At 34.7% G+C, this 23,408-nt stretch overlaps 2 protein-coding genes across 4 annotated transcripts in view; both read left to right on the top strand.

Moving 5' to 3' along the window:
• Positions 1-798: 798 nt before the first annotated feature.
• On the top strand, positions 799-5,007 carry LOC126976435 (uncharacterized). Its single transcript, XM_050824768.1, has 3 exons — positions 799-847; positions 2,963-3,872; positions 4,822-5,007. Exon 2 carries the CDS (start codon positions 2,963-2,965, stop codon positions 3,854-3,856), a length of 894 nt encoding a protein of 297 aa, XP_050680725.1. The 5' UTR covers positions 799-847; the 3' UTR covers positions 3,857-3,872; positions 4,822-5,007.
• A 438-nt stretch (positions 5,008-5,445) lies between these two features.
• LOC126975675 (E3 ubiquitin-protein ligase CBL) overlaps positions 5,446-23,408 on the top strand; it is a 94,212-nt gene continuing 76,249 nt past the window's right edge. For all 3 annotated transcript variants that reach the window (XM_050823675.1, XM_050823692.1, XM_050823684.1), the window contains exon 1: positions 5,446-6,190. In XM_050823675.1, coding sequence (XP_050679632.1) covers positions 5,649-6,190 — 542 coding nt within the window. In that variant the 5' untranslated portion in view covers positions 5,446-5,648. The remainder of the gene's footprint in view (positions 6,191-23,408) is intronic.

The raw sequence follows: 23,408 nt of genomic DNA, 5'->3' as shown, positions 1-23,408 counted from the left end.
AGAACTGGCACATTAATTCAGCGGGCTTATTTTAATACAAATATGGATTACAATGTAATATCGTAAAATGAACATATATAACTAAAGAGCCTGAGGGTGTCCACTTCATTCTCAGTCTGTGGTATCATTAAGAAAATCGTTTATGTTATAATAACCTTTCCCACACAAACGTTTAACATTTCTTTTAAATTTCGTAACACATTTGTTTTGTACATTTTCTGGGATCTTATTGTAAAAGCATATACAACGCCCAATAAAGACTTACTAACTTGATTTAACCGAGTATTAGACATAACATGTTTATGTTTGTTCCTAGTGTATACATTATTATTGTCAGAGTTTCTAGCAATTTCCTTAATGTGCTTATGAACATATAGAACATTATCAAGAATATATGCAACTGTCAAAATGTTTATTTCTTTAAATTTTTCTCTTAATGAAGCTTTAGAACGTAAGTTATAAATATCGCGTGAGTTGTAACAGAAGAGGGCGGGCTATCTTCTGTCGGAACTCAAAAAAAAATCACGTTTTCACCCCTTTTTTCTAAATTGTATAAGAGCAAAGCCGGGGCGTGTCACTAGTAAATAAAAGAATAAAAAATCCCAACAGGCAAATCCATAGTCCGCAGCTAGTTATCACATCGTATGATAATGACTCAGATGTAAATATATTACTTTCTTAGTCTTCATGTTTATCATATTTCTCGTATCGTAAACAAACTGTTATTGTTTTATAAACACTGATTATAATAATATATAAATTGTTACAATTCACTATTGAGGTTAGTAAGTGATTTAGTTTCGTGAGTGCATTTAGTGATTCAAGGAGATATATCAGATTCGTTAAGGTAAATACCTACCAATATCTTCTTAATCTATATATATATATAAAAATGAATTGCTGTTCGTTAGTCTCGCTAAAACTCGAGAACGGCTGGACTGATTTGGCCAATTTAGTTCTTGAATTATTTGTGGAAGTCCAGGGAATGCTTAAAAGGTGAATAAATAGGAAAATGCTGCTAAATTAAATAAAAACAACAAACTTGTTTTTCCTTTGATGTGTCCATACATAATTTCTATGAGAGAATTTATTGACGCACGGTTTGACAGTTCTGCTGTGAAACAATTTCATTACGACAGGGTGCATACTTTACGAAGTCATTTTTGATGTTATGATATATTATTGTCAAATTCATATAAAAACATTATTTTATTTATTATATACATTATTTTATTTATTATTATATACAGAACACCGAGAACCAAGAACCGATTTTAATGGGGATTACTTCATGGAGTGCAGTTTGGTCCAACTTGAGAGATAGGATAGTTTTTATTTCGATTTGGGACCCATAATTATTTTTATTTTCAATGTTTGTTTTGTATGGGCATTTTTTCTATGAGAGAATTTAGTGACGCATGGTTTGACAGTTCCGCTGTGAAAGAATTTCAATATAACAACAGGGAACATTTTTTACGAAATTATTCTTGATGTTTTGAAATATTATTGGCGAATTCCTTTAAAACAGTATTTTTTATATTATCTACAAAACAACGTCTGTCAAGTCAGCTAGTTGGTTTATATTTCTTGACATTAACGTTTCGTATTGTAGGTACTTACTATGAAATAAAATGAAATGTCTTTGAATATGAATCACTGACCCCGAAGATACAGTTTTAACTAGTTTCAGGATCAGAGGTCTACCCCTTTTAATATCACTGCAAAGTCGTTTTTCAATGTTATTATTATATAATAAATAATGTACATTTAGTAATTTAAGTTATTTGCAATGAGTGTAAAAAATGAAATAAAGCATTATTATTTTTTTACCACTGGCTCCATGCACAGGATGCCGGCTAGATTATGGGTACCATCGGCGCCTATTTCTGCCGTGAAGCAGTAATGTGTAAACATTACTATGTTTCGGTCTGAAGGGTGCCGTAGCTAGTGAAATTACTGAGCAAATGAGACTTCACATCTTATCAAGGTGACGAGCGCAAATAAAGTGCAGCTCAGAAATTTTGGCCTTTTCAAGAATCCTGAGCGGCACTGTATTGTAATGGGCAGGCCGTATCAATTACCATCATCTAAACGTTCTGCTCGTCTCGTCCCGTATTTTCATTAAAAAAAACCTATGATATTGTCAAAACGAATGCAAGCCGCGGTAAAGATGTTTCTGCTTTAAGCGTCAGTGGTACAACATGTCCGCACTCGCCTGTATGTTTTCGGTTTTTAAATTCATATTATGTATGTTTCTTCTATGCTTTATAAGGTCAACAACGCTCTAATGATTCATCTGGTCTTACAAGAGACTATAGGCCTCAGTGATCAAATACCATCAATTCAAACCGTATGTATTGTCGCTGTAGTTCTCTGTCAAAAAATAATGGTCGAGTCACGAATTTTTAACTTGTTTCATTTATTTTAGATTCACTGTGTGGTTGTAGCGTATATTTTAAACACCGGGTGCATGGTGTCACAAAATCTTTTTCTAATATTGGCCAATTTCTCATATAAAATCTTCTATTTTATTTCCGATTACACTGTTATAAAAATCACGGAATGTGGTAGAATAAACGTTGTTCAGTTTAACCTCCAGAAGTTTGTGCTTTTAAAACTAAAGTAATCGCTCTTCGAGAACAATCGAGGACAACAAAGTTATTGTTCCGCCTAAAAAGCGAAAGAAGGGCTGATTTAACTGATCCTTGCCGCCGAATTCTACATTTGCTCCATACGATATTATATTTAAATATTATCCTCTCCATCCAGATATGTGACATTCCTCCAGGGTGCCCTTCAAGGAACATTCTCCTGCCTACAATCAAACAGCAGTATAAGCTTCCTTGCCCAATATTTCCAGATCCATAACGAATACAAGGCTACGTTCTAAAAAAGCATATATCTCCCAACTAATACTTTGTTTTTTTTTTGTTTAAGAGTTACATGAAATTTTGCTTTTCAGATGTGGAATATCTTTTCTACCGTGCTCTTCATATCATGTGTCTCCGCCAGCCCTGTAATGACACGACAAGGCCTACTGCTACAAGCCAACAAAATGAACATCTGTTCCAAACTACTGCACTTTAACAACTATTATTACTTCCTGGAAGAACGCAGAAACATAACAGGTACGCCAGCTGATCTGAGCATCCATTGGAAGACTGGAAACATATATTTCACACACATAAGCGACGAAATGAAGATGAAGCTGCAAGTAATAAGACCAAGTGGCGAAATTGAGCCAATTAAAGTGGCCGGGTTAGGACAATCAACTTGTGTAGATAACCTTAACGATATTGTATACCTTGCAACTGATAATGGTGTATATAAATACAAGGATGATGGAAATGTTGAAAGTTATACAGCTTTAGGCGAAGATGTGATGTATATAGCAGTATCCAATGACGGAGATACCATGTATATTGCCACTTGGCCTCAAAACCGAGTGCAGAAAATTACAAATGGTGGACAAAGGCAGGAGACTTTCTCAACGATACCGAATGGACACGGCTTGACAATAGACACAAGAAATAATATGTATTTTGTGGCAACAAAAACTTCATACATTCTCAAAAATGGCCAAGACGTGCCTATTAAAATCAAAGGCCTCCCGAACGATAAAATGACTGGTGTCTTCGTAGCTCGATCGGATGATATTTTTGCCATGGATGAAAACAGCAATTTTTATTTGATCGACCCTGAGAATGCCCTCGCTAAGCTTTTGGGTAGTTTTAACATTAGTGGTGTCAATACGTTTGGCTTGGATTCCGCTGACAATGTGTATATTGGAATCAAAGGCGCCATTTTGAAGTTCGTCGCTTATGAGAAAAGTCCCTGCGCTAATTTTTTTAAGTAAATATTATGTGTGAATGGTAAATAATATTTGTTTCTAATATTCTCTTTTCTTTGTGTTATACCTCCGTAAAACTAACAATTTAATACTAACCTCTTTTGTAACATCCTGAGGTATCCTGTTGTATCATTTTAAATGTGACATGTTGGTAGCTAATGAGCGCTTCTTCGCGGTTCAGGCATGCCCATGAAGCCTCTTTCGATCTGAATAGCCTGGCTCACCTTTTTAGAATTTAGGTGAATATTTTTTTTAATCATGACGTCATAATGACGTGGAATCCACCAGATGGTGAGCGTAGACACAATTTATAGGAGTTTATAGCAAGTTGCGCAATGCGTATCGTCATTATATTGTTCTATTGTTAAATTATTACGTAGTGGGTTGATAATATTATGTGTATATATAAGATTTATTTTTACACTAAAGTATTTTATCATTTTCTTGATATTATTTATAATGTCATTGTTAAGATTCATAATGTCAGATTCAGTAATTATCGAATTATCATCCGCTTAAAGAATAATTTTATTAAATGTACTGTCTATAATGTCATTGATATACTTACAACAAAAATGGAATAGGCCACAGGACACTTCCTTGAGATATATTACACTGCTTAAATGTAGGTAAGTATACTCAGATTTGTATGTTTCTTTCTAATTAATTATATTAGTCCGAATAATAATTATACTTTCTATTCTATTTCTTTATCTCCGTTCTTAAAGAAGGGGCTAATAATGGATATCATAGGCGGCAAGTACCTAATCAACGGTTAGATGATAAATTAGCTCGCAGCAAAACGTCATTTCGTTAAACGCTCGCTGGAATGGTCGGTAAAATACTCCTTTTTATTATTTGTTAGCTTTACGGTTGAATGCTCATTCATTCATGTAAGGTGCTCTAGTCTGTCAGCACCTTAATATTACTTTGAAAAACTTTAACATCAATCTTGTTTCTTCTCTCTCCAGGTTTACTAACAATAATAAAGGAAAGCGACACGACCATCGACGAAAGAATAAGCCAAAAACTACAACTACAACGCCTTCGACTGATTCAGCCTACGAAGATGAATAGATTATTTAAAAATGCAACCAATTATTATTGTTTTACTCTACCAATGTTAAAGTTACTCATTACATTTGTTGTTAAAACATTTTATTAGTTTCATTACTTACCTATTAAAAAAATATTCTATAATAGAGACATCTAGCGGTATTTTGAATAACTAATAACGCAAATGAAATTTACGAATAGAAATTATGACGATGGTAAACAAAAATAAGGAACGACAATAGATGGCGGTAAACAGATTTTTTTTTAATATGGTCTAAATAATTGAAGCTCATGAGCCATATAAATTAATAATATAATAATAATTATTATGATTTGATTACGTTTTTTATTTGAAAAATAACAATTAGATTGCTGCTTTTATTATACAGTAGAAACGTTGTATGAAATCAAACAGGAAATTTGCGACTCATCATACTCTAAGTATTGTACTGTGTCTATACTCTACAGCCATCTTTGACATTTTGCCTTGACTGTTTAGTGTTGACATTTCATCAAATAATTTATTTGAAAATCGCATTTCAGAATTCACATGCGTCGCGGATGTGTCAGAGAATGAGCGTTCTCGATTTGTCGTGCAAAGTAATCGTAAATGTTGTTCGTGTATAAAGTGATAATGAAAAAACACGCATTAGATTATCTCATTATAAAGTGACCGTGTGTTTAGTTCCAGTGTTTTGTTTTTAACAGTTATTTTCTTGTGTATGTCATCGGACTCCTCAACATGGCGGCTCCCCGTCACAAATCACAACAGAAAAATATATCTTCGATATTTTCTAAGCTCCATGGGGCTTTTTCAGACGCTGTATGTCAGACTAAACTCGCCACCGACAAGCGGACATTAGACAAAACTTGGAAGTTGATGGACAAAGTAGTTAAACTATGTCAACATCACAAAATGAATCTAAAAAATAGTCCGCCGTTCATTCTAGATATTTTGCCTGATACATATCAGCGACTGCGTGTAATATACTCGAAATACGAGGACAATATGCAGGAGTTGAATAACAATGAACACTTTAACATATTTATTATTAATTTGATTAGAAAGTGCAAACAAGCAATAAAGTTGTTCAAGGAAGGGAAGGAGAAAATGTTTGATGAAAACTCTCATTACAGACGTAATTTGACTAAGCTTAGCCTTGTGTTCAGTCATATGTTGAGTGAATTGAAGGCGATGTTCCCGAATGGTGTATTTGCCGGCGACCAGTTTCGTATCACAAAGAGCGATGCAGCTGAGTTTTGGAGAGCAAACTTCGGAAACAGGTATGTCACAATAGTACATGCTAAATCTACAATCTATATTATGTACAATACAATACTGATGACTAAGCCCCAGTTGAATGGACAGAGATTATGAGGAAAGTGAAACTAGTCTTACCAATTTTTATTAACATGTTGTACTCAGTCAGTATTACTTTTATTTAGCTTGGCAGTATTTTGAATATTAAACTAGCTAATACTAACACATTGACAAATCAGAATTGGTCATACCATTATCAAGCTGTCATGTTCTTTATGCTTATTATATTGTAAGTCTGTGTATTATGGTTGGCATTAATTCAATATAAAAATTTAAATATTTATATTCAGAATAGGATAGCCACTAATTTGGATATCATCCCAACCATCTGGTTGAGTCGCAGTCCTACACAGTGCGGTTTTCAAGGAACTTTCTTCTACATACTACAAAGCTGTGGAATGAGCTTCCTTGTGCAGTGTTTCCGCCATGATATAAACTTTAAAAAAGAGTGTACACCTTCCTTAAAGGCGGGCAACACTTCTGTGAATCCTCTGGTGTTGCAAGAGAATGTGCGGTGGCGATCATTTAACACCAGGTGTTTCCAGGAACATGAGGATATGTTGTATAAATATAGACAAACATTACCCAACAAAACTAATTGATACTCAAATAACTGAAAAAAAAATTAGATTTGTTTTAAATACCAATCCAGTCATAACCTGGTGATATTCTTCTATATGAGGGCTGCACTAAAAGTATCGGGAATCAAGGAAGTGACACAACATTACTATTTAAAATTGTATTTATTGCTTTTCAAAGTATTCTCCATGAAATTTGACACATTTTTCCATACTATGGAACCAATCATTGAAGCAACCATTCCATTCGGAAGTTGGTGTCTCCAAAATGGCCGTTTTGTAGCCGTCCACAGATTCTTCAGGTGATGAAAATCTCTGACCACACAATTTATTCTTTATTTTAGGGAAAGTATAGAAATCATTAGGGCTTAGGTCGGGGCTGTACAGCAGATGGTCTAATAATTCTATGTTTTCTTGCTCTAAAAACTCTTTTGTTCTGTGCGCGGTGTGAGAACTCGCATTGTCGTGATGAAGGATGATGCGGCGGTTGCAGTTCTCTTTACGGAGTTCAGAAACGACCAGCAAACAAATGCTAGCATACCATTCTGCATTAACCATTATTTGGCCCTCAAGAGGAGTAGTCGCAGCATGGCCGGTTTTGGAGACAAACGTGGCCCCTATTTTTTTTGCATCACTCCGTGAACGAACAATTTTTGTTGGCTTTAACTCATTTTCGAACACCCAAACTCGTGACTTGTTTTTTTGTTTCGGGTTCGTACGCGTATATCCAGGATTCGTCATCTGATACGATGTTGTATAATAAATGGTATTCGATTTTTAAAATCAAGGAGTTTTCAAACAAAGAGATTTTAATATGACAGGAAAAATTCCCGATACTTTTAGTGCAGCCCTCGTATAATACATAATAGAATCTAAATATTTAAGGTCTCATTCCGGAGAGAGAGAATCTATTGGTTGATTCAAAATTTTCTGTCAATTTTTACCTTTTTGACATAATTAAAACTATAATAATATAGGGTAAGGTATTTACATGTTACTTATCCACAACTCTAGTTATACTATTTAGTGTAAAATGGCCCTGGGTAGTCGGCCATATTGGCCTAATACATAGAAATCTAAATAAGAAATATTTAAATTTCAATTCAGAAGAATTTAGATTTCAATGGCCTTATATTGTTCAAATGCACACACAACCAAAGAATATGTAATAGTAATAGTTCAGAAGGCTGAAAAGGCTTAAAACAGGGGAGTGCATTGGTCTTCTAGCAAGGTAGGCACTGTAGATCTAACTTGTCGTAGTTGAGCCTGGAGATTGCTTACTGTAGGTATTTAGGAAAATTTATGAGTGGGTGTTCAATAGAAGTTTGGTTATAAAATAACAGTACTAAATTAACTTTATCACTATATCTATTTAGGTTCATAATAAGGTAGGCACTGCCTAATTGCCTTTATATAATATGCATATGGTGATGAAGTGATGGCGGACCCATGTATCATGCTCATGAACCAGCACTAGTTGTGGTTGCAGGATGGTTCAGATTCTTATATTATTCTTTTTTTTTAATTGCATATAAAATGTTTACAAAATACCGTAATTTATAAACAGTGTGTGCGGGTGATGCTGCAACCATACTACACAAGTTTTGTTTTGTATTAATTTACATTTACTTTTTTGAGTTACATAAGGTATTGACTATTTGACATTTGAGTATTTATGTTGCAACATATTGTAATTGAAATGATTTGTAAGATGATGAAAATGTAAATGTTGATTTAAAAGAGTGGCAAACATTACTTATTTCTGAAATGTTTAAGGTTTGTTCCTAACTACAATATAATTGTGAAGTGAATTTTACTCCACAAACAACCAAGCATACAATGATTACCAAAGCAAAAATTCAGTCAGTTTACATCCACAGTAGTAGATGGTGTCAGGACTTGGAGACAACAGCTGGACTTTATTAAATGCTCTTGACAATCTTATACTTTGATGGGTTCCATCACATGCAAGGATTAAGGGCATATAATGTACCTCCTGTCTGTGCTGAAATCAATCAAAGTGTTTTAAGGATTCTTCTTACTTGCATCAAACTGTGGATCAGCAATCCAAAACTATATTTCTTGCCCTTAACAAAAGGGCTTCTTGTGGGGTAAATAGGGAAAACTGACATATCCTTATCAGGAACCTTAGGGGGTGCTGCAGACTGAATAAACACTGTCATGGGCCTAAAGTGTGATTCTATAATGGAGCTGATTAACCTCCATTACATACTTTATTGCTTTTTACATATTCTTTACTTGATTGTGTAAGTGTATCTTTAGGTCGAACAGTTTGAGATTTGTCAGCTCACTGCAGAAGATACATTAAGATTCAAAACCAATTAATACCAGCAGCAGCTTTAGATATATACTTAATAGTAGCTCTGACGTTGGAGGTACAAAGAACTGTATGAAGACTTTGCAAACTATAACTACAAAGCATAAATTAATGCACATGCACTCTCCCCAAAGGAACTGCAAAGCCCTGTGAGTCTCATATTTCTCTAGAAAGCATGAGTCAGTTGTCATTTTCTATTACGCCTTGTCCACACTCAAAGAATGACTGAAAATTCTTCTTGTCTTTACTCACCTAGCCAAATGTACTATTTTTTAGCTTCTTTTTGCTGTTTTTTGTTACATGTTGATTTGGTATAATGTGCTGTCCTATTTGACGAAAAAAGAATTGTACATAAGGTTATATTTATTTTATAATATGTACTTACATAAAATGATCAATATATAATTAAAAGTTAAGGTTGCTATCTGAGAATTTGCCAAAATAGTGCATAATTGAAACCATTACTTAACGGTTTATATAAAGCTTTTTACAAAAAATAATTATAATGATGTCTACAGAATATGAGAGGAAAATTTATTTTTTCTTTACATTTCCATCTTTGATCTATTGTTTGCTAAATAAATAACAGAGTACTAAATGGCAACGGCAGCAAACAGGAGGTTAGTAGACATTGCGAAAAAAATCACCAAAGTACCTCTAACTCTTACAGTTGGAGCCATGCTAGTCATTCAATTCAGTTAAAAATGTATGATTTTTTTTTAACTGTTTACCAATATTATTCGACATGACATAGTTTTGTTATTTTGGTAAAGAAAATTGTATGTTTATAAAATACTAAAAATGGTTCCAATTCTGTATTAAAACTATAGATATCTTGTGCGAGAGAGGTTACCTCATCCACTCGAGTCCTCAAAGGCTGTGTTTGCTCGGTCCACAGCCTTAATGTTAACGTAAATGTCTTTCATCATTTGAAAACAATAAAAGTATTGTGTATAATACATGAGTGTCAGTTGTCGTTTACTGTTAAGCCTTGTCCACACACAATGGATGACACTTCCACTTCTCTTTTACTTTTTAGCTACATACACAACAGTTTTATTTGTCAGCTTCCTTTCAAAATTTTTTGTTATATTTTGTGGTTAGAGTATGTATTTTTTTTTTACACATTTTCATAGTAATATAAAAAGTTGATGTTCGGTTGAAACAGCCTTCATCATCATTTGAAATCAACAAACAATCATTGTATACAATGCCTCTATTGTAGTTTCACGTAGTATTCTCTCACGTGTATTCAAGTAAAACACAATTCATCAATGACATTATTTCTTTTGGATTAACCGTTGCTTCTCACAAGCTCATTGTCTCGAGCCAATTTCCTTACAAAGAAATAATATTTCCCATGATTAGTTTTTAATGGTGCATAGATTCATGTTGAGCTCTGAGCATGTTTTATATGTACTATTTATACATAGTTGCAATTGGATTGTATTCTTTTTTATAACAATAATAACATTTTAAAGAGGAAAGACTGATTTATAATTGCTTGTAATGAATAAACTGCCTCTCTACTTGAGTAGTTTTAAATTTTTAACACCTGTATGTCATCATTGAGTAAAAATGGCTGTAAATGAGGAGGCAGGAGAGAAAGTTTGCTGATTTTTGGCAGTAGAGAGTGGAAAACAGATCAAACATAATATGATGACAAGTAGTCACATACGAAAAATTCAAAATAAGTAGACTCTCACCATAGTGACTCCGGTTTGTTCCTCCCTTGATAATCAGCGCAATGTCCTAATGTGTTCTTGAATTAATAAGAATGTTTATTGATGCTTTATAAGGTCGACAATAGTTGTGCTACGAGAGAGTACAGATCACGGTGATCATATATATTTGTATCAAGTAACCCATATATGTAGTATAGACGACCTGTATAGCCGAGCGGTTAGCGATCCTACCTACTAAGCTAGAGGTCCCGGGTTCGAATCCCGGTAGGTGCAAGCATTTATATGATGAATATGGATGTTTGTGTCCGAGTCATGGATGTTTAAATGTATTTATGTATGTTTATAAGAATTTATGTATGTTTAAGTAAGTATTAAATATATCATTGTCTTGTAACCCATAACACAGGCTATATATGCTTAACTTGGGGCAAGATAACTTGTGTAAAAAGTGTGTCAATATTATTATTATTATTATATATGTATGCTTTTACATTGTAAGTTACAACTAAAACTGAAGCTAAAAAAATCAAGTTATCTAAGAATTAAGGGTAGGTAAATTATTGCACCAAACTAGCAGATAGTGAAATAAATACAAAGATGATTTAAGAGAATAGAGAGAGAGAGTACAAAGAAGAAGAGATAGATAATTTGTGGGGCCCGTACTGGTGTTGAAACAGATGAACTAGCTTGACTCAAGTGGCTGGCCTCATGTTACCATTGTACTACACTTTAGCCAAATATGTTCATGGATCCTTTGTCATACCAATAACAAACACAATACTAGCTGAGTTAGCCTCACAATCTGCAAACAGTCAAAAGAAGAACCGATACTTACCTGAAATGTCGCTTATACTGACATATCAATGTCTCTGCTATTAAAACAAAATATTATATCTGTTATAACTAACAGGCTAGGGAGCCCATTATTATTTACAATAAACTCACAATATATTAGTGTATGCTTATAGCAAAACAAAGCATGTGGGTGGCGGTGTTCGGTCGTTGTTTTCCCAGTGGGAGGCTCCTTTGCACAGGATGCCGGCTATATTATGGGTACCACAACGGCGCTTATTTCTGCCGTGAAGCAGTAATGTGTAATCCAGATTGGCCTACCAATGGGTAAAACACCCGAAAATACGAGATCGTTCCGGGAAGTCTGCCCTTCCTAGGAAGGCTCTGAATATCTGGACGGAGCGTGGATGTTTGGGGTATCAGGTGAACCCTGCATGCTCACATAAACTGTGTATAGATATACAAAATAATCATATTTTTTTTTTTTGGAATAGGAGGACAAACGAGCGTACGGGTCACCTGGTGCTAACTGCTAAGTGATCAATTATATCTCTTATGCTTAAGGCAGCGTTCGTAAGAAATATTTTCGAGGCGGGAGTACCTAAGTTAAATTTCATAAGTTAAATTAAGTTCAGTATGAAACATGCAGTCATTTGACATACATTTCAAATAGTAGTAATTACAGTATGGATTGGCGACGAAGTATAATCCGGCTAAGTTTTAAAGTAATCAGTTGCTTAAAACGTAGTGGATTTCGGCTCTTCGTTTTTTTACAAGTTTATAGCCGTCATCTGGCCATCAAGGACTGCACATTTCATACAATCGAGTGAATCGCATTTTTCCTAGAGAGTTTTGCTAGGCTGATAATCGGGCCTATGACTCAAATATAAATGGCCTTCTATTGGTAACAGGATTTTCAATGATTACCCCCCTGTAAGCGCACGGACTTACAAACTTTACCTCTATATATATATGTAATATAAGTAAACATAAACTAGATAATTAATATTACTGCTTAATCTGAATTTTACTTTATTTTTAGCAGTTTTTTATTAGTCTATGGAAGCAATTAGCTAAAAAATGTCTCAATGTTGTCACTTATTATGTTTCATGTCCATTACTTGTGTACACATCTTACACAATACATCATCCAAGTTACTCTGTCCCAGTTTGTTCAGTGCTCCACATGCTAAAAATATAGTCGAGGGCAATTTGAAAAAAAAGCCAGTACCAGCAATTTGTAAATCATGTACATCTGTATATATTACTAGCTGACCCAGCAAACGTTGTATTGCCGATATTAAAATCGCGATACAAAAGTAACTGTTTATCGTAGATGGGTGAAAATTTGAAGTTGTATGTATTTTTTATTGCTGACTCATAATCAAACAAATTTAAAAAAAAATGTCAAAAAATTAAAAAAAAAATCGTGAGTACCACCCTTAACATTTAGGGGGATGAAAAATAGATGTCAGATTCTCAGACCTTGAAAATCGGTCAAGCCGTTTCGGAGGATTTCAAAGTTTACCTAATACCATGACACGAGAATTTTATATATTAGATATTTTGTGTCTATTGCCTATTAAATATAGCCCTTAAGATTGGTTGGTTTTAAATCCCAGTAGGTTGAATCAATTATAATATGATAAATATGAATGTTTGTGTCTGAGTGTATCTTGTCTCTTCTTGTCTTATCACTCTAACTCACTTGTCTGCTTTATAATTTATATATTTAGAGTAATTGACTCATACCTTTATTATATATATATATATATATATATATATATATATATATGTAGGTTATATATATATATGGTTGTTGGGTTGCCTAATTCAAATTCAATAATTTTTATTCAAAATAGGATGTGACATCACTTATTGAAAGTCAAAAAATACCACCCATTCGAAAATGAATGCCTCAGACCTGAGAAGAACGGGTGCAACAAACTCAGCGGGGTTTTTTTAAAATCACTTTTCAAAATTAAATTACATTGTTCACCCAATTCTTGTATTTTTTTGTATTGTTTAAATTTTCATAATGCAATCATTTATAGCCCATTTTCAAACAATAATATATATATAACTAGCTGACCCGACAGACGTTATTCTGTAGATAATAAAAAAAATACTGTTTTTAGGAATTTGCCAATAATATTTCAAAACATCAAGAATTATTTCGTAAAAAATGCTCCCTGTTGTAATAATGACATTGTTTCATAGAGGAACTGTCAAACCGTGCGTCACTCAATTCGCTCATTGAAAATATGTCCATATAAAACAAATATTGAAAATAAAAATAATTATGGGTCCCAAATCGGAATAAAAACTACCCTGTCTTTCAAGTTGGACCAAACTGCACTCCATGAAGTAATCCCCATTAAAATCCGTTCATTAGTTTAGGAGTCCATCGCGGACAAACAACGTGTCACGTAATTTATATATGTTAAGAAGATAATAACAATAATATAATATTGATACATTTTTTACACAAATTATCTTGCCCCAAACTAGGCATAGCCTGTACTATGGGTACAATACACTAATATATTTAATACAATATACTTACTTAAACATACATAAATACATATAATTTAGAATAAAAATATATTTAGAATTGATATTTAAATAAAATCTTTTATAGTTAAAGTCTAGAAAGAGTAATAACAGTGCAATTGCCCTAAATATGATTTGAATAATAAAATGAAATGAATATTTATTTATTTTATAAGAAGCCTTTACCACTCATTCGTACAATATAATAAAATGAATCAAAATATATTTGGTTAATCTTAAATACAAAAGCCAAAACTGGTACTCCAAAAGACTAGACTCCTGGAGTCTACTCATTTATAGTTGTGTTTATACATTAATGAACACAACACTGATTTTCAGTGAACCCTTTTGTATGACGTTTGATTTACATTGGGGACTAGATTATGATTATTTTATAGCAATTGTATATTTTTATTTAAAAAGACCGCAAAAAAGAATGTTTGGAGACTTTCTCGCGCCGCTTCTTCTCTCTCAGAGCGCCATTTCTTTCCGAAGCGGTAGTAGTATCTAGTATATTAGAAATGACATCAAAAAGAATTCCAAAGGAATCAATTTTGAGAAAATAAATGCCTTTTATGCCTTTTGATTTGACATTTAATGGAAAGACATTTACAAAAATGAAATGAGGATGAGAGAGCAACACATTATTTTAGTTAAAATATTCATAATGCCGTTGGAATCCACCCAATCAAGATTTGATTTGCATAAAACATGTTTATTTATATTATGTCTCTTTGCTTTTCTACTCAAGTATTCTGTTTCTTGCGACATGTGTGTGACGCTTTCTCACACCACCTCTTTTGCTTTCAAAATTTAGTAGGAGATTGGCTGGTATGGTATGGGGGCTCTTGTTTCCTCATTTATACCATTTTAGGTGACATATTGGCCTGTTACTCCAACCAGCCCTTCCAGAAGTTCACATTCCTGGGGTGTTCGCAGACTTATTGGCGCGACCTTGTATTCACTAAGATTTTTGCCCCTTGTTTGGCCACCTCCGCACGTTCCATGATTACGTGAGCGACCGTTTCGTCCTCGGCCACACAGCCTCTGCACATAGGACTTGTCCGTTATGCCGATTGTGAGAAAGTGCATGTTTAGTGATGTGTGACCCTTTAGGATTCCTGCCATTATTCGGATGTCATGTCAGGCTGATAAGTCGACGTGTCAGTTTGGGCGAAAGTGCAGGTATCGCTTCTTTCGAGAGTCAACAGCCCGAGACATTTATCAATCGGGCGTTGTGTAGGCTGTTGGTGGGAAAGAGTATCCATGAGCGCATTTGGGGTGGGTGACCCGTATCATTTAGGGGTTTTAAAATAGATGTGGGCCGATTTTTAGACCTACCCGATATACACACAATTTTTCAAACAAATTGGTTTAGCCGTTTCGGAAGAGTTTGGTAACTCTTGTTTGGTGGTTTGGACACGAGAATTTTATGTATTAGATAACATTGATAGAGTGCACTGAAATGTTACTATTATTTACTACTAGTTGAACTGACAGATGTTGTTCTGTTCATAATAAAAAAAAACTTCGGGCTCAACTCGGCGAAATGGATAGTCCTACAGATTCTCAAATCTTTACGGCTTATGATTCCAGAGATATCAGGATGAGTCAATACATAGGCGGAAATCTCTTTTACATGTGTATACTTTAAAAAAAAGAATATATACATAGTTTGTTTTTATCCAAAGCGATAAAATCATTTCTGAACGCATCACAATCATTCACATAATTATAAAATAATATAATAAAATATATAATGTACTTAAATGTGAAAAGTTTTTAGATATTTTTTTTAATCTACCTACTTATTGTAAAAAGCAAGCAGTTTATACCCGCCCACAATTCTGCAGCCTTCGTAGTCAGCGTCTTATACCAATGTTAGGTATTCGTCATTCGACGATAGACTGTTAAAGTGCGGTGAGTCAACTAGTGCAGAAATTTCATTGAATTAGGTAATACATTTTATCAATGTTCGATCATAAATCTACGTCGTTACGAGAGCCACTATCGAGGATTTCAATGAAACACGCCGGCTCTTTGATGCGATGTCGGTAGAGTCCTTGAATCAATGGAAAAAGAAATTAATAATTAAATTGTTATCGAGTACAGTAGATGTATCAATGCACCATCCGCCATTTCATCAAAACAAAATTTTTTCTTACTAAGTTATCGTATAGCCTTAGGACGGTCGATCCATTCGGAATCTGTGGTATCATTCCGTTCCCTATTGGGAATAATAATAATATATTTATTATCTACAGATAGAGATAAATGAGATAGATACATAATAATATATTTATTATCTACAGATAGAGATAAATTACTACCTTTTACTGTCAATAATCTGAAGCTGTCCGAATATACCCGTTATGTCATTCTTATCGCCTTATATTGGGACGCGCGAATTGCAATTTCCATACAAACTTCACATTTTCTGAGTTGATGTTGTAAGAAATCCAAGTACTCACCGAAATAGTAAATCCGGAGACATGGAGGTGGGGAAAATTACCTCTAAAAGATTCCGATAGGTACATACAGGTATATATATTGTGATCAATATTATTACATTGAATAGTTAATATGTGTTAACAAGCGCTCCCAAAGTCATGGAGTCAAAGGATATCCCAATTAATAATTACACTTATATAACTGCTTTTATTTATTGCTCTGTTAGAAATGTTGTTTTATGTAATTATCACTTCAGTTTAATGATATGATAGCACATAATATACAAATCTTTAGTTAAATTAATTTAATTTGATTCGTGTAAGTTTGTTGGCACTACCGCAGTGCCAACTTACACTCATTCACGGTTACCTTCATTTATTCACGGTCAATCCGGTATACCTAACGCGTATTAACAAGCTGATATTTCGCTGCACTACTAAACAAAATGTAGAGTCAATTAATCATGCAGATTGTATTGATTTCGAGTGAGTTTTAATGGGGTTGTGAATGAGTCACGTATAGCGGATATAGTAGAATACTTATTCCTTCCGGCGGCCGTTATGAATGGCGTGACGCAGTGGAAGTGGTCATGTGGGGCCCTATGTCGAACAAATACAGGGAAATTGCTGCTGGTTGTGTTTGTAGCACAGATTTGAAACATTTTACTTGCATTTTTTACTCTACTGATGTGCACCTAAGCGAACTTGCCAGGGTCGTGGCATCATTTCATTATCATCATAATCAGCCGGAAGACAGACGTCCAATGCTGAACATGGACTTCTCCCAAAGACAACGACCGATCCTGAACCGATCTGCATTTTATAATTACTTATTGTTATTTTTGAATTCGGTATTCTCCCCCTCTCGCCTCTCTCCTCGTCCCGTCGCGCGTGCGATACAAGTAGATCTCACCTATGACTATGCATGTAGCTGCAATCCTACCTTGGCTGACATCGACGTATGACACTGACTGAACCTTTAAGTAATGAATTTTCCATAAAAAAGGGTCATCGAAACACTTGTGTCGCACGCACATACTTTATATGCAAATTTAAGAATCAGAAAATTAAGTATAAGGTTTTCTCCATAAAATAATAATAATAATAAAAATATTTCTTTATTTATTTCAAATAAGTACATAAGTAATCCACAGCTCTTTAAAATATTTAAATTACATAAAAATATGATCAGACAGCCAAATGGCGATTTAATTTTTATTATTATTTATTTATTTTAATTATGGTTTTCTCACGGATGCCATGGTCAGAACTGGACTAAATTGTAATGGGACCAAACGAGAAGCACCAGCTTTCAAATAAAAGTATCATCAAAATCGGTTCACCCAGTGGTAAGTTCTGAGGTAACAAACATAAAAAAAAAATCTAATTGAGAACCTCCTCCTTTTTTGAAGTCGTTTAAAAACAAAAAAAAAGTATTTAAAGATAATCCATGTTCTCTGAAAGATATAATACCCCATATACGTGGGTAGAAAGCTATTTAGCCCAATAACCTCATTCGCCTGTGTTCAGTTTATACAACTCAACTGTATTCTGAGCTATACAATATGATTTCTTGTTGTGGTTCACCGCATATTAGGACGTCTCACAAACTTAGTTGCTAAAACCTAATTTCGTAAGTCCGAAGTATGCGAAACATAAACTTCCAATGCACACAATACATTTGAGGTAACGTTTCATATTTATGTTGTTAACTAGATTTGCAACAAGTATATATGTATAACTTCTCGAACCAAGTGGCAACAAATAATTATTAAAAAAAAAATATCCTATTTTATTAATACCAATTAGAATTTAGAATAAAGTCATCTTCAGCTCTCAGGTTGTGACAGGTGTAACAGGACATACCAAGATTTACGAACCATACGTCACTCGATAGGTTCTCCCAGTTGGTAAGAGCGCTCGGATGGAACCCTATAAGTCGCGTGTTCGGGCCCGCATTATTCATCAAAATGAAATCGTTAGTTGTCAGCGTACCAGACAGGTAACCAATGAAAACCTCGAAAAATAAACGTTAGGACAGCGGGTTTTACACGCTGTCCTAACGTTTATTTTTCGGTGGTCTGGATCTCATAACCCGATGTTGTAAGACAGATGAAATTTTGTGCAGCCACGTTATGGAATCAATTACCGGCTGCTGTAATTCCGAACCGATACGACTTAGGGACCTTCAAGAGAAGAGCATACTGCCACCTCCACTGCCGTGGTCCATGAGCGGTTGCCTCACCCCTACCCATTTCGTAACCTCTTGCCCGTTTGCCCCCTCTTGTATAAAAAAAATGACAGACTCATAGACTGCACAGACACAGACTACACTAGCGAATAGACGAACAAACGAGAGAGATCTCTAACGGAAATACAGTAAGATACAAAGGGTAAGCGAATCTATTGTTACTGTAACCGAAAATACCCGCAATACAAAATAAAAAAGTTGTAGTAAAGAACATAGGTAGTGTTCCATTTTGCACGTTGGTACTCGATGACATTTTAGAGATGGATTTTTGCGTAATTCTGAAGTTATCTTCCATATGACATTGACCAGTTATTTTTTCTCTATTTGTCACGCGGCTACCTGTTCAATGATTAATTAATTATTCTTTCCGCTTACTCCCGCAGCGTTGAGGCATTGTTGAAAACCCTTGAAAAGTTTTGACTGTTACCCATTTATAAAGGAAAACGTCTACCAGAAGTTTTAATGAAGTATTCACAAAGGTGTAGGCACTGTAGGAAGCCGGCAAAGTTTGATGTATATAATTATACAAAGTTACCTTTGCAGGGGAGTTGTGACGTCAGTGTTAGTAACTCTGTGCTTTGTAGTGAAAGAGCTATTGACTAGTTACTTGATAATGTTATGTACACCGCGGCAATTAAATTTTAAATGGGTGCCCCCAGTTAATATCTTAGAATAAGACTGTAAAGTTTCAATATGTAGTAGTATATTATAATTTTTAATTGCAGTTATATAAAAAGTAGTTAATTTCAGGGCTTCTAAAGAACACACCGTTTTTTTCTTCGATTTTAATAAAATGTTTTAAATATTATAAATGGAGACTCTTATGACCGTGTAAGATACCTAAGTAAACTGTTGATTGTTATTGATAAATAAATAAAATAAACTTTAGTTTCAGACTCAAAGAATATGTAATTATAACTTTACAAGTTTTTTTTTAGTTTTTTTTATCTCCAATTCTTCAACCACTTGAGATACATCAGCTCACTGCAAAAGATATAATAAGATTCATGAAAAGAATCAATCTTAGCAGTGAGCTATAGTTAACAGTGACAAGCACAATAGATCACAGTGGTCGCAGTTAAACAGGTCTACACTGAAATGTTCTAAAGCGGCTTTACAAATCATAAAAATTAAGGGTTCTTTCCAGAGAACTCAAAAATATATATGTATATATCATTAGCTCTTACGCTAGGCCGGATGTTAAAAGCGGATGGATATCCCGAGAGGACGGACATTTTTAGATCACTTTTATCCTCGTCATTCTGTTTAATGATGGGTGTCTTTCAGCGGCACCATTAGTGCTGCCATTTCCCGGTGCGTGATGTATTTCAACATTGTCAGTCGAGTGGGGTGCTGTATCCCAGAAGAATACACTGGATCTCCATTGGACATGTCCTGATATTCTTTGCTAGCTGTTTTACTATCACAAACCCTTTATGTATGATTTTATGGGGTTCCCTTACAGGTGAAATCCCATAAAATCCTTAGCGGACCTCTACTCAATATAAAATGTATATTCCTACCAAATTTATTTTGCTATAAAACTTAGATTAACTTATTTCAGGTTTTCACTTTTCTTAAAAGAATATAGTAAGTACCTATAACACTATAGAGTGTTATAGTTTGTTATGTTTAGAGTAAGTACGGTTGGCATCCCTAGTTGAGTGCTCGAATCAAAGACAAGAAATGGCCGAATTTAACCGACACGCAGCACCGTTTTTCACGATTATTTTTGCTTAAACCAAATTATTATTTGCATGGTCGGAACAGTTAATTCTTCATTAAGTTAAATGATGAAGGTAGTGACGAAAAGTAGACAAATGTATTATTTGCAGTGTAATGTGTTGACAGAATATTGAACTTATTGAAATGAAACTTCTTTAGAATCGTTGTGATTTCAAACCGGATGCAACGGAAAAAAACGACAGGTAAAAGACACAAATACAAAAATGTGTAGGATGAAGCCGGCAAAGAATGAGACAGAAATATGCATACTATTGAAGTGAAAACTTCTTTATCATCGTTGTGATTTGAAAGTTGATAAAACGAAAAAGCGATAGTAATATTTAACATGGGAGATAATGAGATAGGAAGCATAATAAAATGTTTTGGTACCAGGCGATCATAGTTAAAGAAGAGATTGTCTCAAGTATGGCGCGAGTATACCTTAATATATTCTGACTCCAAGCGCACGACGTATTACTACATAGACACCAGGAGAACATTTTATTATATATATTAGTGGTGGTAGGAATGTCTTTCATAGCGGTTGAAATCATGTGTCATCCTAGCAACACGTACCAGAAATTCATATGCAGTTTAGAGGTTCATTCACCATACAGGTTTCACTTCTGACATGTGTACTTAGTACGCACGTAATGTTTTTTTTTGTTTTGCTTGAAACGTGCGCCTCCCTGTCTTCATTTCATACTCTGTGACCGGCTCATTCGTTTAGCAATGCATAGTCACTGCGTCGTAGTGAGTAGAGACGTCGCTTCATTGTATGATTTCTACCACTTGTATCTCAGGTAATGGTCCGAAGAGTTGTATGGCCTGATCTCTGCCACCGAATTGCACTATCGCAGCATACTCCTCAAACTAAGATATCATCCACGCCATCTGGATGTGCGGCGTTACTCCACAGTCCGGTTTTCAAACAACTTTCTTCTACGTACAACTTAACTGAATGAGCTGCCTCGCGCTGTATTTTCAGGACGATACGACGTGGCTACTATCAAGAGAAGAAATTCTCCAGTATTTCAAAAGAGTTCCTATGGGTGGCTGTGATCAATAAAAACATGACCCAATGAACCTTTTAGAGTCCAAAATATATCCAAAACCTCCTTGTCTACTACTACTATCTAGTACTATAACCTAACTCTGACTAAAGCAAATTTATAATTTGAAAATTTCAACGGAACATTGAAGCAATACGCAGACAAAAGCCCGCAATCAAAAGTGAGGGTAGTTGCAAATTAAACTTGCTCTTAAATGTGTCAGTGGGACAGTAGAAACTCATTAAACTGTTTGCAAGTAGCGCTCGCGGGGGCGCGCTGCGGGATTAGCACTCGACCGCTTTTGTGTTCTAGGAAGGAAATTAAACAGTATCTATTTCTAGCATTGCACGTAGTAAAACACTGCTGTGATCTTGAACTCTGGCAAAAGTTTGCAACATCAGTTTTATTTAAAAAAATCTTATCTTTGATTTTTTTTTAAAAGTTAAGCTGCGTCAATAGGTCGACTTACTACCAAATTGCGGCAATAGAATATGTCTCATTAAAAATAAAACAGTTCTGTACTATTATAATTATACACGGCATAACGAATAGATCTTTCACCGCTGATTCAGTTGTCGAATTATAATATCAGACCTATATCAAATCCCACGATACACAAACGTAATAACGCTAAGACGAAAGTCAATTTTCCATTTGATTGGGCGATCTGAAATGCCAAGGCACAGGGAACGAGTTGGCATTTAAGCGGATCACGAATACGCGATGCTTTTGTGCATTACAATTGTATCGAAACAAGTCTGGTCACTGAGATTGTTGTTTGAGATATATATTTCACATGTTTTTAATTACCAAAAAAAGTCAGGCTGTATAGAATAGTTTGAAAAGATCGGACTATATGCGCCTGTTTTCGTGTCAGTGTCTTCGCACTGAAAAACAGAATTATTATATATTAAACTTTTCGAAAATCCCTTCCATAATTATTGTGGAAATAATACCCACAAAAACATCAACGCAGGGCAAGGAAAAGGGTGGGGAAAGTGATTACTGAATAAAAGCAAACAATAAGAGCCCGTTCACACCAGGACAATTGACGAATGGTTTTTTTGACGGAATTAAGTAATGCTTTTTAAATGCCCATGTTCACACGCTTCACGAATAGTAAAAAATGACGGATACGAATTTTTTTTATTATATCGTTATTATAAAATCGATATTAATGTTTCGTCTTTTAAAAATCGCGTACTTTAAAACACACGAATCGTGTATATTTTGTGACGGATCCGCTTTTGTGCTCGCGTCCCGTCCGACTACAGCCAGGCCTCAGTTCATCTAAGACTGAACTCAATCACGGAACAAATGTGAACATCAATTAGTGTTTTTTGACGAATCGTGAAAAAATACCATTTGTATGCAATGTGAACGTCCGTCCGTCATGACGTAGTTATCGTGTTTTTTGACGAATCTTCAGTGACGTATTCCATGTGAATGCGCCCTTACAGTCCTTACAATTTGTCAATATCTTGTATGTGGCGGGCTATATCATATAAACCGCTAAGTACAGTTAGACAGCAGCTGACATGGTATATATTGTATCACTATAGCACCTACTAATAAAAATTAAGGAAAGATGTTTTGTAAAAAATACACAAATAAAATTTGAAAAACATTTTTTATGAACGATGTGGGACTCGAACTCACGACCTCTGGCGTTCCGTGCCAGTCCTCTAACCATCTGAGCTAACCGTTCAATCAATGGCGAACGATGCGGGATTCGAACCCACGACCTTTGGCGTTCC

Source organism: Leptidea sinapis, chromosome 2 (genome assembly GCF_905404315.1).
Source record: "Leptidea sinapis chromosome 2, ilLepSina1.1, whole genome shotgun sequence".
NCBI classification, from domain to species: Eukaryota; Metazoa; Arthropoda; class Insecta; order Lepidoptera; family Pieridae; genus Leptidea; species Leptidea sinapis.
Note: the sequence above shows the minus strand (reverse complement) of the source record. Positions and strands in the feature narration are given on the sequence as shown.

Excerpts from the sequence above, each read along its gene's own strand:
- LOC126976435 (XM_050824768.1), top strand. The coding sequence starts at position 2,963 with ATGTGGAATATCTTTTCTACCGTGCTCTTCATATCATGTGTCTCCGCC.